Genomic DNA, 16,283 nt, shown 5'->3' with positions numbered 1-16,283 from the left:
TGGTGGTCTCTCTGACCACTACTCGCATAACATTAGTGTTCTTGGTATTGGTGCATATATTTTACAGCATGCACAAAATGCCTGAAATATAAACATCAAACACAAAAGTCTTACTCTCGTTTACCTATACAGTATGTACTATATATCAGCTCAGTCGGGCGGTCCAAAACTGTTTTCAGGAAATGCTAAAAGGAAACTGTTCCAATGGATCCAGTGTAATGATGTTTAGTCATAAGCTCTTAATCTTTTCATTGTTTCAATATTTATAAAAAACCCACAGACACACTTAAACATTATTGGTGGGAGGGGTAGTAAAAATTGCAAATCTACTGTACAAGCTCACAAACTACATGATGATGAACTTGTAGATATTTTTGCTCCTTTTGCACAGCACAAAGAAGTATAAAATGACGCTTAAGTGGTTAATGGATCGCTAAACATAAAAAAGAAGTATGGGTGTAAAGGGTTTCTGACTGACAGCAACGATATGGGATGTAACATACAAATGTTGAATCATGTACAGAGAGCATGGCCTCATTCTGTTGGTTTGATCATGCAGTATAGCGGTCTAACTGGTAATCAAACTAAATCGATTATGAAAATGAATCTATTTTAATAAAAAATCTGTCCATTTTAACCCATTAAAACCGGTGAAGCATCTGTGTCATTTTAGATTTTAGCGTTGGCTATTCAAAAATAGAATATCTACAAGCTCACAGCGCGTCACTTCGTGCCACGCTGCGAGCTTGCACACCTGCCATTTTTGAAAAATCTTGAAAGTGTGAGAAGTACTTGTTTAGAAGGCATTTGTAGAATCGGCCTCAGGTCTTAATGGGTCAAAATGGACCATTGCATCCCTAATGCAGTGTAATGTGCTGAAGAGTGATGGAAATGTACGACGTTTCAAACTAGGTCAGTGTAATGTGTGTGAGGACACATCCTTTTTAACGGTACTCATGAAAAGTGCTCCTGGCTCAAGCAGAGCAAGGAGTGACAGTGGGGAGGTTTGTACTTGATGCTGCTTTGGTCCCCAAGGGCATTTTCAGTCTGAAAATAGCATCCCTTTAATAATAGGTTTCTGAATCGGTGGTTCCCAACCTGGGGCCCAGGTCCCCGCCAAAGACCACAGGGGAGATCATGTGAGTCCCTCTCTGTTTGGTGGCAGTCCAAAAATGAAAACATGTTTGACAGTCATAACATCATATGTCATCCGCTTTCAAGCTGGCATCCCTATTTTGGGCAATTATATTGTCAAAAATATTTTAAAAACTATTCCGAACAATTCAAAACATTTTCAAAATGGCCAAAATAGCTGATCTACAAGCTCACAATGCGTTGCATTGCGACAAGTTGTTAGTTTATAGATTGGCTGTTTTCACTATTCATCGCACAAGGACTATAGTGTGTGTGTGTGTGTGTGTGTGTGTGTGTGTTTTTGTGCCTGCGCACGCACGTGGGGGGCACAAACCCCCACGTGCAAGAAGGGGCGGTCCACGGACAAAAAGGTTGGGAACTACTGTCTTTAATATGAGGTTTTCTGAATGATCCACAGTCCACTAGTAAATGAGAATAGCGCCCTTGGAAAACACGTTATTAAGTTGCATTGAAGCTTCTAGTGAGAATAGCATTATTCTGACTGTTGTCCTGTAAGTCATAGTTAAAGATCTGTAGTATTTATCTGTTGCTGTGTGAGAAAATGAAAAGTAAAAAACCCTACGTGAACCGTTCTGTTTCTAATATAAAATAAAATGCTCAAATGAAACATTGTTCAAAGGTGGTTTTCCTCTATACAATGTCTATTACTATATCAATTAAAGGTTGTCCAATTCAATTTTATAATATCACCATCTCCTGAATGTACTTGAGGTTTGAATCCTTTTGTATACCATCCTTGTTATCGTTTTCATTTTGAAATGCATTTTCACCTGATTTGTGTTTACATAATTTGAAATATTTGTGATCAGAGTTTTGCTTTTACACTAAAAGCTGCCCCCCCAAAAAAAGGTTATATGTATCAGATGTCAGAATTGAACAAAGCCAATGTATTACTTTTTTTTTTTTATCAAAATCCATATTTATTTGTATATGTTGTCAGTTAAATCTTCAAAAGTTATAAGCTGAAAAGAAAATATACAGTTAACATTCAATAATGTTGTGCCAGTTGTCCTAGACATAAACACATTCAAATAAAGAAAATGGCTCATTTGGTACAATCACATTGGATACAAGATTGTAGAATTGACATATTTTGGAATTTCTTCAGATAGATTTTTCGTTTTTTTTTTTTTACATTACTGTATAATCTGATGTTTGTTTTCTCAGGAACCCTTCCAGGCAGGCAGAGATTCCAGTGTCGGAATACTGTGGAATTTTCTTGAAACCCAATTGAAAATTGGAATGATTTCCTAGTATCTCTTCTCCCTTTATTAGGACACCAGTTGGACCTGCTGTGCCCTGTATGTGTCAAAATCTTCAGGCAGAGTATCTAGAGAGAGGGAGAGAGAGAGCGAGAGATAACAAGGGGATTAGGGGTGCAGCAGTTAATTGAACTAATTGATTTAATCTCTTATAAAAAAATATATCGATTTTGATTTTTTTCTTTCAAAATGTTTTAAAAATAGCAAAAATAGCTGATCTACAAGCTCATTTACACAGTGATAAGAGTGATAACTCATGTTATTTAGGCACATTTGCACAGACATGAATACAGGTGTGCCTTGAGATTTTGACTTAAACTTTGAGTTAACCAGAGAGTTGAGAACCCCTGATTTAGACCAGTGGTTCTCAACCATTTCAGGCCACAACCCCCCAATCATATTTGAACTGGGGACCCCCCCACACTGATAAGCACTTGGAAAGATCAGGTCAGGTTAAAAATGCTTAAATTATCACTTCACTGTCATCTGGGGACCCCCCAAAAATCATGTGACCCACAGGTTGAGAACCCCTGCCTTTAGACTATACTCACCGTTGCAGCGGTAGCGCAGGTTAGCCCAGATGATGTTCTCCTGTGAGAAGCAGAAGACCCCCAGCCGCCCCCCTCTCATGGTGACGTCTATGATGATGCCTGTGTCTGCCACCATCTGAGGACCCTCGTAGAAACGCACCCTGCAGTGCACAGGAACCACGTTGTTGACAAAACATGTCATTTTGTCAACAACAACAAGGTAAGAAGAATATATTAGAATGTATTATGACAGTGGTCCTATTTGGCCGTAGGAACCCCATCTGAAAAGATGTTACATGATGAGATTTATTTTTTAATATACTCAAATCTTCCCTGGCACCAGTGGTGGAAAGTAACTAAGTGCATGTTCTCAAGAGGTACTTTTACTTTACTGGAGTATTTCCAATTTCAATATTTTTGCTTCTACTCCACTACATCTCTGAGTCAAATATTGCACTTTTGAATCCACTACAATTATTTGAAAACTTAAGTCACTTGTTACTTTATAGATTTTGATTATTATTACAAACCATACACATTAAACCACTTCAGCCTTATTTAAACTTTGGCTATTTTCTAAAAAATGTGTATACATTTTAGACGTATGATAAATTATGAAACGGGACATTCTGCATAATGAGTCATTTTACTTTTGGTACTTTAAGTATATTTTGATGCCAATACGTTTGTACTTTTACTCAAGTACATTTTAATTACCAGACTTTTACTGTTTCTGCATTGCAGTACTGATACTTTTACTTAAGTAAAAAAATAATAACTTTTTCCACCACTGTCTGGCACAAACTCTTGTCAGATGGGGGTCTGTGGCCTATAATACATATCGATTTGTGGGTCCTTCTTCATGTGAAAATGTTTGAGAACCACAGCTCATCGTACCTGATGTATCCATCAGCAGGCCTGTGCTGGAGGAACCAGCGGTATGAGGTCTTGTCCTTCCAGCCCACGTTGCGAGCATCTTTCCACAGCAGCTTCACCTGGTCGCTGGTGTCTCCAGTGTGCCACAGAGAGTTCCTCAGGTTCTCCCCTGGACCCGTGTTTGACTTGACAGCCTGGGGGGGGGGGGGGGGGGCAACGTCACTTTAAAACACTGCTGGGGTCATTTTCACGTGTACTCAGGCTTTTATGTGCACCCCTGACAGTTTTTAAGGTGCTTGATTCAATATTTCGATATTAGATATTCATTAGATCGGACACGCAGCACGTCCTCCCCTATAAAAGCTAATTTAACTTCATTTTAACTCCATTTGAACCATGTTTGTTAGAACATTGAAAACACACGTCCTTGGTTCTGGTGACTGATGTTGTCCTAATGTGTGAATGCGTTTTTTCAATCACTTTTTTCTTCTTTTTTTTTCTTCTTTAAAAACAATATATAAATGAATGTTTACACCAGGTGCGAGGCTGCTGCGCCTGATGGAAACCGTTAGTTTCATTGATCTCATACACATACGGTAGGGATTGGGGAAGATTCAATCCGGGTGGTCCTGGGCCCACCAGGAGATCCTTCCCTGATTAGTAGACATGGTTTCTGAACTGTCCATAGACCAGCAGTGAGAGACAGAGTGAGTAGACAGAAATTGTGCCATATTATAATGAGCATTGATGAGGACCAATTATATGAAGATAAGGTTGAAAATGGGTGTTAAATTGTAAAAGTGCTCCTTAAAGTGGTCCTTTAACAAGTGTAGAAATATTAGGCGTTAAATGTTTTACTGTATATGTACATTAACTGTATATTACCCCATTAAGACCTGAGGCTGATTCTACCAATTCCTTCTAAATCAGTAGTTCTCCTACTTTCTTCAAAAAATATTCAAAAATAGCAGATGTACAAGGTATGTACAGTATCTGCTATTTTTGAACAGGCAACGTAAAAATGTAAAATTACACAGATGCTTTCCCGGTTTTAATGGGTTGGTGCCCAGAGGTCTCAGCGGTTACCGTGCATTCCCTCACTCTTATCTGTAAAACTAAACAGTGAAAGGTGTTAGTGGAAGAACATCAGAACGTGGACGACAGTAAGTAGCCTACAGTACCTTCAGTTGAATTCCAGGTTCTGCTACAGCCCTGAAGGGGTTGGCCTGCCAGTAGATCTGCTCCACCTGTTTCCACATCACCACGTAGAAACTGGACGAGTCCTGGTAACCGAAGATAAAACCTGCGTAGTCGTCGTCCGTTACCGTGTTCACATGAAACGTGCCTTCAAAATCCACTCCGCTGAACGCAGTGTAACCTAGATGGAGAAAATTATACAATATTACATGAATGCATACTCTACATTGGCTACTGTACATACAGAACATACTAGAGGTGCAACAGTTAATTGAACTGATTGATTTAATTGATCACAGAAAACTAATGATTTTTTCAAAAATAGCAAATACAGCCGATCTATAAGGTTAATCACCAACTGATTTAATCAATTAAATAAATGTTCTTCATGTCGATTTGTTGAAATATAAAAAATAATAACATATTAAACAAAAACGTGCTTCTTAATTATTTGATTAATCTAAAAGGTAATTGACTGAATAATCACTAAGGAAATATTCGATAGGCTAGTTACAGCCCCTCATATATACATAGACAGACAGACCGACCCTGCTAAAGACAGCTTGGTCTTTGGCCGTGCTGAATATGAAAAGTTGTCCATGCTCTTACCAACAGCCAGCCCAGGGTCACTGTTCATGGTCTGGACAATCTCTCTGCCCTGGAAAACAAATGAGTTTATATTTAAATAAAATATTTGAAAGTCTCAGAAGAAAAAAGCTTAAGTGGTTAATGAAAGACCGACCTGATTCAGCACCACCCAGTTGGGGTCGATCTGTGCGTCTCCCTCGGGGTCTAACACGACAGTCTGGTATTCCCTGAAGTCGGTCAGTGTGACCTCAGCGTTCTCTGGACACACGTCTATGGTGTCCACAATCGTGTCGTTGTCAAAGTCCGTCTCACAGATGTTGCCCACTCCATTACCTGTATAAGACCACAAGACACACATTAGTCCCCATCACCTGCACTGTGGATGAGGGTCAGATGATTTTGGAGGGATGGACATAAAGGGATACAGTAGTACCACAGTCCTCCTGTTGGTAGTTAGTAACGTAGTTGTATGTACAGCATCTACCAAGTTAGTGAGTTAGTGGGTTAGTTGGTTGGTTAGTAGTTTAGTTTAGTTAGTTAGTTGTTTAGAACCTACCATCAGAGTCTTCCTGCTTAATTAGTTGGTTAGTATAGTAGTTTAGTTAGTTAGTTGTTTAGTTAGTTGGTTAGTAGTTTAGTTAGTTGTTTACATAGTTGTTTAGTTAGTTGGTTAGTAGTTTAGTTAGTTGGTTAGTAGTTTAGTTAGTTGTTTAGGGGGACCTACCATCATCATCTTCCTGCAGAGGGTTGTTGGTTAGTTAGCTGTTTAGTTAGTTGGTTAGTAGTTTAGTTAGTTGTTTACATAGTTGTTTAGTTAGTTGGTTAGTAGTTTAGTTAGTTGTTTACATAGTTGTTTAGTTAGTTGGTTAGTAGTTTAGTTAGTTGTTTACATAGTTGTTTAGTTAGTTGGTTAGTAGTTTAGTTAGTTGTTTAGGGGGACCTACCATCATCATCTTCCTGCAGAGGGTTAGGGATCAGACGGCAGTTATCAGGTCCTGGAGGCAGCAGGTCAGGGATTCCATCGTTGTCATCATCATCATCACACTCGTCTCCTTTACCGTCCTTGTCCGTGTCCAGCTGAGAACTGTTCATGACAGCTGGACAGTTGTCCCTGGAGTCTTGGTGGCCGTCACCGTCACTAGAGAACAAAGACTATATTAGAAACATTATGTTCTAGACAGGGGTCTTCAACAGGTGGTCCATGACCCCTAGGGGGTCCTCAGAGATACTGTAGGGGGGGGGTGCCAAATCTTTGAGTGATAGAGACTTTGTTTTAAATGAAATTAACCACTTGAACCCTCACATCCCTATTCTGGGGGGAACATTAGCCGAAAATAGCCGATCTACAAGCTCACGACGCGTCACGTTGTGAGTTTGTAGATCTGCTACTTTCGGCAAAGAGGTTTGGTGTACAGGGAAAAAAGAGCAGACGAGTACCGAGCCAAAGATCAACTTTACAAAGTATTGAGGGTTTAAGTCATTAAATGTCTGAAAATACACATTAACATGAATCCAATATGCAGTGGGGGGTCCCTGCTTCACCTCTCTCAGCTAAGGGGTCCTTGGCCTGAAAAACGTTGAAGACCCCTGTTCTAGGACAGCGGCTATCAAACTTTTTCATTTCAAGGACCCCCAGAATCACTGGTCTAATCAAGTCCACTAATCTAGTCCATTAGTGTGTGAAGAAGACTAGACCTACAGTATGAGTGGTCAACTGTTTAGAGAGAGACTTTTCCTTTTAAAGGTCTAAAATTGTCAAAAATATAAAAAACAGTTCCAATCGATTTAATCGATCATTTATTAATAAATAATCGTCTGAGTTACAAGCTCACAACACAATGCAATGAGACACGCTGTGAGCTTCTAGCTCACCTGTTTTGGCAATTTCTGCAAAGTATAAAATATGCCTCAAGTGCTTAACCAGACTAATCGATTTAGTTTGAATATTTTATTTGTTGATATAGGAAAAATACAATTCAAATACAATTTGAAGAAAAGTAATTAACAACATTAAAATGACATTAATGATTATAAAACAGTTCAGTTAAAACATCACCTGTCCTTGTTGGTGTCACAGGGGTCGCCAATCAAGTCATTGTCCTGATCCAGCTGATGGAAAAAGAGGGAAAATAATGTCTTCAATAATACTCCCTCGGTGAACATTTATTCATTCATATTTTAATTCAACATAATTTATTTATTCATCATTGCGGTTGCTAGATTATCATTCATGAGGACTATGGCTTCCATGTGAGTTGAATGAATCAAATGTAAAAGCTTTCTTTTGAATGAAGGGTTTTGATGGTATCGTTGGCATACAATCAGACTCTAAGCTGAATGTGTTAGTGTTAGGCTAATGGCCTTCCTTTCACTTGCAGTCTATTGTATGCTACCACATGAGTGTGTTGACCCAAATTCTTTAATTCGTTTCATAATAGCTTATAATGGTACTGTAAATAGCAATACAAAGACATTTATCACCTGATCAGGGTTGGGGACGTAAGGACAACTATCACAGGCGTCTCCCACTTTGTCACCGTCGCGATCCTTCTGGTCAGCATTAGGCACCCTTTTACAGTTATCCATATGGTTGAGAATTCCTAACAGTCAACACAGTGGAGAGGACTCAGCATTTATTGGTTATACAAATTGTTGGTGCGGGTCTAGTAGTAGAAAAGAAAAAATATCAAAATAATTAAACAATAAAATAATATATATATTAACTGACATACTAACCGTCACCATCGATGTCCTCGTCACATTCGTCTCCCAGTCTGTCTATGTCTGTGTCTTTTTGGCCGTTGTTTTTGATGGCACGACAGTTGTCACAAGCGTCACCGAAATCATCCTCATCGACGTTCCTTTGATCTACGTTGGGCACCAACACACAGTTGTCCTGTCCAGAACCAGAAAGCAGATTGGGTGGATAAATTACATTAAAGTACATAGCATTCATGGAAATCACTTCATGGTTGAACTCAGTTGAATCAGTAATGGCGTTTAAAACACACAAAGAGCTCCTGTTGATGCTCTGATGAAGGCTCTTAGCCGAAACGTGTAAGTGTTTGTTTATTGGTGTGTGCCAATAAAAAAGTGGAAATGTGAGCACTTTGTCCTCCATTGATTTAGAAATTTGGGAGGCGCTACCTTTTGGTGATTTTTTTTTATTCCTATTTTTGATAAACCCATTGTTGATGCGCAACCTCTTTTTCTTATTTAGCTCCAGTTGTTGTTTTTATTATTTTCTAATTTCAAACCAGTGAACTGTATGACTAAATCATTTGAACATGTATTTATGATGTAGGAACCTGTATGTTGAGGATTCCATCTCCATCAGCATCCTCATCACATGCGTCTCCTTCTCCGTCTCTGTCTGCATCTTCTTGACCAGAGTTTGGCACGGTTAGACAGTTATCCTGGAACAAGAGAACCAATTTATTAAATATAACCAAATTACCAAGTCTAATAGAGATCCATATTGACTTGTATCAATATGTTCAGGCTGGGCAATACATCAATATTATAGCGATAGTGATACAGAATGAGACATCTCAGATTTTGGATATCGTAATATGATATGGTATAAGTGTTGTCTTTTACTGATTTTAATCACTTAAGCCTTTTTAATACTTTAATTAAAATGTTTTAAAAAATGCTGTACTGTGAATCCCTCCAGGATGTCTGGACTTCACACACAGTTTGATATACCACAGTAGCCTATAGACCTCACATATGCCTTATACTCGACTGGTCCCTCATTCAATGAATTATTCATTCATTACATAACGCATTAATAATATTCATTCATAATTCTTTCCAGATGAACCTCCAGAACATCAGAGTGACTCACCTTGGCACAGTTCCTCTCAGGACATTCCAGCTTCTCGTCAGGGAATCCATCGATGTCTATGTCAGGCCCACACAGGTAGCCGTTGCCAGCCCAGCCCACTCCACACTGCCAGGATGGAAAATGGTTGATGATGTACACATGAGTACACACACAACACCATTATGACACACAAACAGCTTTGATAGACAGAACTGTAATATATCATATCGTTGCTGTCGGGTGGAAACCTTGTATGTCCAAAATGGTTACTTTTCAGGAAATGTGAAAAAGAACCATGTGTTCTAATGCATCCATTGTAGTTATTTAGTCACAAGCTGTTGTTAATACTTTTAATTGATGGGGGGGGGGGGGCATAAACCGTAGAAAAAGGTAAATAAAAGGTTTCTGCCCGACAGTGACAATATCATATTTTAAGTCACATCAGTTACACATTTTTTTACAATATTCTTTTCATGATAGTTTTTTTGTGAGAGGACGGGGGGAACAGATTCCCCGCTGCCGAAGCTGAACAGTCCTCACATCAGTTTCAAATTACATTGACAAGGATATTTCACACAAAGGACATCGGCAATTTCTTCCAGCACATTTACTGTAGTAGATGTGGTAAATCAATCTGACCTGACCGCTCTATCGGCCCCTAGTGGTGGACAGTGCACTGACCTGACATTCTATGGCCCCCTCGCGGTGGACGATGCACTCGGCGCTGGCATGGCAGGGGTTGGGCTGTCCGTTCCCACAGGCCCTCTCTGGCTTACAGCCACGCTTCTGGTCCCCAACGTAGCCTGGCTTACAGGGGCCACACCTGAATGAGCCCTGAGACAGAGAGACAGGTCAGTGATTCTCAACCTTTTGAATTTCAAGGACCCCCAGTTTGATATGCATTAGGTCACGGACCCTTCAGAACAAAACTGCCTTCATCTGTGTCAGATACTATTCTGTAAACTAGGAAGGTGCGTAAACTTACAGGAGTGTTCATGCAGATGGAGTTCTCCACACAGCTTCTGTTTTTGGGACCCTCGCACTCATTAATGTCCCTGCACACCTTTGTAGGAGCAGAAACAGACAATTTGAATGATTGATTGATGTTTGTATTGACAGAAATGCATATCAGTAAACTGATACAGTATGTACTAAAATAACACAAAACAACATGGATACTATAAATGGAACTTGTTACAACTCAACTAATTCATGGTTATAATTAGGTCCAGCTGCTGTTCAGCCAGCTCTTCGACTTGCCGTTAACAATGGAGCTAATCAGCGTAACCCATTTTCAACCGTACCTTCCTATAATTGGTCATCAGTAATGCTTATAATAAGATGGCACAATTGCCAAATGGATAAAGTGGTTAAATGGTCCCCAGACGGTAGACCCCACTAGTTACCTGTTTGTTGGCGGTAGCGTAGGCCAGGCCCACTCCCTGCACCACCGGTCCGGTCCAGCCTGCAGGACACGCACCACAGCGGAACCCTGGAGACGTGTTGATGCAGCGCACACCCATGTGACACGGCATCACCGTGCACTGCACACACACACACACAAACAATCAATTATAATATTTTTTACATATTTTTTTCTAACTCTATAAATCAAAAAAAAAATTTTAAAACATCTTTCCCCCTCTCTTTTACTTCTTTAAATACAGCAATTGCAGCGTCCTCTCACCTCATCCACATCGTCACAGCTTGTACCATTGCCCACCATGCCATCAGGACACGGACCACATGAGATCCCATCCACTGTCTCGGTGCACTTCACCCCCGGGGGACACGGGTTGGGGATGCACGAGGGACGAGGTGTCGTCCCTCCCATCGCTACACAAACACAACACCAGGTCAGTGATCTGCTGTTCATGCTTCTATTCTACTGCTCCTTTTATTTGATTCAGTTTGATGTACTAAAGCACTTTGCAACTTTGATCTGATACATTGTGTTGGAAACGTGTACAAAAATGGTGTACAGATGGAACCAAATGGACCCTTATGGGTCTTTACTTTACTTATTTTATTTGGACAGGACGATGCACGTTAATGAACAAAACATGATTTATGTAATTGCATATACACATGATTAAGTGTAAATATGCCGGATTTAGCATAAGCTGATTTCCTTCCGTCCCCAAAACATACAAACATAACAATAGAAAATATATAGATAACACAGCACTCAATTACAATCAGACAGAGGCATATTAAAAACACATTTTAGAAAGCCTAACTAGAGATTTTCTTTGGTTCCATTTGTAGACTCTCTGAGTTATGGGGGTCCCAGAACCACTGATCCAAGGCCAATAAATCAGCATTAGTGAAGTTTGTCCAGTTGGCCTATACTCACCACATGCTTCACACTCCATGACAGTGTTCTTCAGGAAAACAATTTCTTTGATCTGTTGCTTCAGAAGTTCCTTGATCTCCGCCAGGGCCATGTTGGTTCCTTTGATTGAATTGATAATTTCTCCATCTGAATCCCAAAAAATGAACATTAATAAGCCATCAGCAGTTAAAAGCACATCATTAATTCCACCAACCACACCATCCAATCTGTTTCACCAGCCATGGCACATTACTCCCAAAATTAAGGGATATATAAATAATAAAATAAATAAATAATAAATACATTTATTAATAAATCTGTACATTAAAGCCCACTTTTTCCAGAGTCAATATGGGTAAATGACCACCAGACCAGTATTTGACTAGAGTTAGATACAGTACATACCTTTACACAGTTATCGGGCACCGGGTGCCACGCTACGATCTTGTAGATCTGCTATTTTTGAAAAATCGTGAAAATGTGTGCAAATCTTTGAATATATATTGTTTTAAAGCGAACATTTTTAACTCAAATCTTTGCTTCTGGGGGTCCCTGGAACAAAGTATTTTGAGATGGGGGTCGGCGGCCAAATACATATAATTTTGGGGGTCCTTGACATGAAAAGGTTTGAGCACCACTGATATAGAAACATACGGTTTTTTTTTCAGAAAACTGTTTTAGAAGACATTTGTAGACTCGGCTTCAGGTCTTAATGGGTTAATCAGTTTTGACCCATTGCTTCGATGCTGCGTTAACTAAAGTGACTTGAATTCAACTTTTTAGCATGCGTATGGAGAGGCAGGCTACCATTCATCATGTGTACACTGTGTACAGACAGACTCAGTCATCACACTACCCTCCCTCTGCTCCCAGGTCTGCCATTCCTAAAACCACAGCGTTGTCTGAAATAACATCCTTCCACTACCTCCTCAGCAGTAGCTGATTCTCAGTAAAAGCCTCCGCTTTTGGGGAGTTTCTCCTGTCCAGCCAAAACGAGGTTTATGAAAAAAAGTTATGAAAAAAAGTGTTAAACAGCGCTATATCCTGATAGCAATCACCATGCCATGGAATGTTTGTTCAGTAACAGGGGTCTTCCTGTCTCTCCAGTTCTTTAGTAAACAGAAAATTCATTTTCAGGTCAGAATACCATGTTTAGCCAATCAACTACATGGATAAACAAATGACATTGGAAGTGATGAACAGTGAGCAGACACAATTGGAACTCTATAACATTTAAGCTGATAAATGGGTACTCTCCTGATTGGCTGAAATTGGGAACCCACCTGAAAATGTTTTTCTTTTTAGCTGGAGACTAGACTGTTACTGAACAAACACAATATAGCAATGATTATAGAGAGCTTCAACTTTTCAACAAAATAAATGTACTGTTTGTATGTATATGTGTCACTTACATGCCTAGCATCCCTATTCTGGGGTGAACATTCAGCAAAAATGCTATTTTCAGCTAAGATGTTTAGTGTAGAGCAGAAACAGAAGGGGGCCTAGAGGCCCTGGGGGACTCTACTAAACTAAGAATAAGGTTTAAGTGGTTAACAAACGATTTTCCAGATCTGGAATGAGAAGGATTTTCTGCTGTTCGCTACAGATGCATATTATTCTGACAGACAACATGTCTGTGTGCGTGCGTGCGTGTGTGCGTGCGTGTGGAAGAGAAACCAAGGCCAGACAGTTGAGGGCTGCACAGAGAATTCATTCACTGCTAGATTTCTATTTCCATTTTCTCTATTTTACTATGCATCCTTTTTAAATAAACGCTATGTCAAGATTCTTCTTTTGTGGAAGGGCCTTTCCATCAATTTGGACATTCATATTTATTCATTTATTCTCTTAGTGTTTTTATAACACACACTTTTTGCCCACATTTATTGGAAATGTCACTGGGGGATATCAGCCCCTTGAGGTGCAGCATCTCCTTTTCGAGGGGGTCCTCATACAGTATATGGGGATCCTTGATGTCATCGATATGACGTTGTAGACTGGCCTCCCAAGTATGATGATGGGTACTGCACTAAGAACTCATACAATGGGTACACAGGTTTTGCATGCGAGGGGCATGCGTTCCCAACAGGCATTGCCCTTATTATCTATCTATAAGCTTGTTTTAAATGACAAAAACCTGCCAACTGATGAGGTCACTGGGTTTATGAGGTAGGCAGGTTTATGATCTGTCTACAGCCCTCCTCTGAGACAAGAGAGTAGAGAGTAGATAGAAATGGTACCATCTTATAATGAGCAGTGAGCACTATATGACCCTATGAATGTTTTGTAGTTCTGACCCCTCTTGGGGTCAACTCCTATGCCTTCCTCCTGACCTACACTGTATAAAAATATATGAGGCGGGCGGGATGAATTGGCCACTCTATGTTTTAAGAACATATTCCTTTTTAAGGTTTGTTCCAAGAGCGCAGCATCAACAAACCCTACAAGATGTGAACCGTTTACAACAATGTACATGAAAATGCAGTACTGTACATCCATCAAATAAGTACAATAGCATAAGTATTGCAGATGTGGGCTACCGATGTACTACAGATGTACTATGCAGATGTCTGTTATTTAGATAGACATAATACATACCGTTTCCTTTACCACAAAGAATGTTATTTACTACAGATGGTAGGTTTTATGTTTACTAAGCATCGTACTGTAGTTACTACTTTTTAGTACCTAATTGTTCTCTTTGCACTCTATTTACACGACCATTTACCCTGTAATTTTCTGACTCGATTTAATTTATTCTGATCTTGCACTTTGTAAGTTGCTCTGTCAGAGCATCTGCTAAATGCCTAAATTGTTATTGTAAATTGTAATTGCCGGGTTAAAATGTGCACTGATAAATAGCAGTAATCAAATAACAGGAGACAAGTGTATATATAGACAGATCTCAGCCATATCAAGATGTGTGGCTTGTTACAGTTTGTCCTATCTGACCTGGCTTCTCTCTCTCTATCTCTCACTCTCACTCTCACTCACACTCACTCTCTCACACACACACACACACACACACACACACACACACACACACACACACACACACACACACACACACACACACACACACACACACACACACACACACACACACACACACACACACACACACACACACACACACACACACACACACACACACACATCCTCCAGGGAGCAGTGCAGGGGCGTGTGAAGGGAAAAGAAGTGTGTTCTTTCCATCAGGAGCATCTCTGTTTGCTGAATGAATTCCAGAAGAGGAAAGCTTCTAGACGTGGAATGTACCTACATCTGATCCTCTCACACAGCCACTAAGGTGAATGTCTGATGACCTTCTTAACCACTTAACCACATTAAACCTGCTGTTCCTATTTTGGCCATGTCACTATAGGCTAAATTGTTCAATACATTTCAAAATGATTAAAAAATGTCGAAGAATATAAAAAGTAAAAATAAAAAAGAACAGCCCTACTAACAGCTCTAAACACTTAGTATTAGTATTTGATAGTATTTAGTATTTAAAATGATTGATTATGAGCGTTTGTACAGTACATGCATTTTATAGAGGAGAGGAGAGGATAGGAGAGGAGAGGATGCCACTTTACAAATCTTCCAGGGGGAAATTGAGGGTGTAAATAAAATAGTTTTAAAAAATAGAATCTAGAATAAACATAGCACATAACATTTTTTGTGAGCTTTTCAAGTGCTCTTCATCAACTTATATGCTCTTTTAATTTCCGTGTTTATGTTAATATATTATCTGATGACTTCTCCTACTGCAATATGAAGTGAAATATTGCACTCACCCCTCTGTCCCGCTGCGGTTTGTCTATCCACACACAGGACCCCAAACAGCACCAGACTCCACAGCATGATCCTAAATGACCCCCAACGCTGGCTGAAGACAAGACCGAGACCCCCGCCGTTCTGCTCTGTCCTACAGAGACCACCAGCCTTCCAATCACTGAAGAAGTTGATCTCCTGCCCTGCCGAAAGAAGGTTTCCTTTACATAAATGTATATTTGAACATCTGAAGTTGTTATAACAAGTGTAATTGTTGTTGATATTAATGTTAAACCCTAGTCAGGAATGCTGACCGATGAATAGGGGCCCAACAGTTAAGCAAACTAATTATTTTAATTTCAATTTAATTATAATAAACGCAATGTGACGCGCTGTGAGCTTGTAGATCGACTACTTTCACACGGCACTGTTGTACGATGAAGTATAAATTAGGACATAAGTGGCTAATTATCAAAAATCAATATGAATTGTTTCTTGTCGACTCATTGGTTAAAACATTTAAAATATCAAAGAAATATGCTTCTCGATTATTCGGTTAATCGAAAGAGTAATTGATAGAATAATCTCTAAGGAAATAATGGATAGTTGCAGCCATACCTATGAAACAGACAAAAGGAGCAGTTTGCAGAGCAGTATACAGCAGAGCTGTGCTGTGGTCCAGTCCTGTATCCTGGGATCAGTTCATGGAGACAACTCCTCTTCCAGGTCTGTCTATC

General features: G+C 39.7%; 1 protein-coding gene across 1 annotated transcript; it reads right to left on the bottom strand.

The window, feature by feature from the left end:
• Positions 1-2,084: 2,084 nt before the first annotated feature.
• On the bottom strand, positions 2,085-16,283 carry comp (cartilage oligomeric matrix protein). The gene is made up of 19 exons (XM_084067188.1): positions 16,165-16,283; positions 15,570-15,749; positions 11,794-11,919; positions 11,125-11,273; positions 10,844-10,981; positions 10,423-10,500; positions 10,119-10,271; positions 9,459-9,563; positions 8,917-9,024; positions 8,345-8,504; positions 8,090-8,208; positions 7,665-7,717; positions 6,553-6,746; positions 5,763-5,941; positions 5,630-5,678; positions 5,005-5,201; positions 3,845-4,017; positions 2,969-3,108; positions 2,085-2,485 (listed from the first exon to the last, which is right to left on the bottom strand). The coding sequence occupies exons 2-19, from the start codon at positions 15,634-15,636 to the stop codon at positions 2,427-2,429; spliced, it is 2,247 nt and encodes a 748-aa protein (XP_083923314.1). The 5' UTR covers positions 15,637-15,749; positions 16,165-16,283; the 3' UTR covers positions 2,085-2,426.

The sequence above is a fragment of the Gymnoscopelus microlampas genome, assembly GCF_963454915.1.
Source record: "Gymnoscopelus microlampas genome assembly, chromosome: 9".
Lineage (NCBI taxonomy): Eukaryota > Metazoa > Chordata > Actinopteri > Myctophiformes > Myctophidae > Gymnoscopelus > Gymnoscopelus microlampas.
This window is presented reverse-complemented; position numbering and strand designations above follow the sequence as displayed.

Coding starts and splice junctions, on each gene's coding strand:
- comp (XM_084067188.1), bottom strand. CDS start 15,636: ATGCTGTGGAGTCTGGTGCTGTTTGGGGTCCTGTGTGTGGATAGACAA. Junction 11,920..15,569: donor AACCGCAGCGGGACAGAGGG/GTGAGTGCAATA, acceptor TTTGGGATTCAG/ATGGAGAAATTATCAATTCA. Junction 6,747..7,664: donor TGTGACACCAACAAGGACAG/GTGATGTTTTAA, acceptor TTTGTTCTCTAG/TGACGGTGACGGCCACCAAG.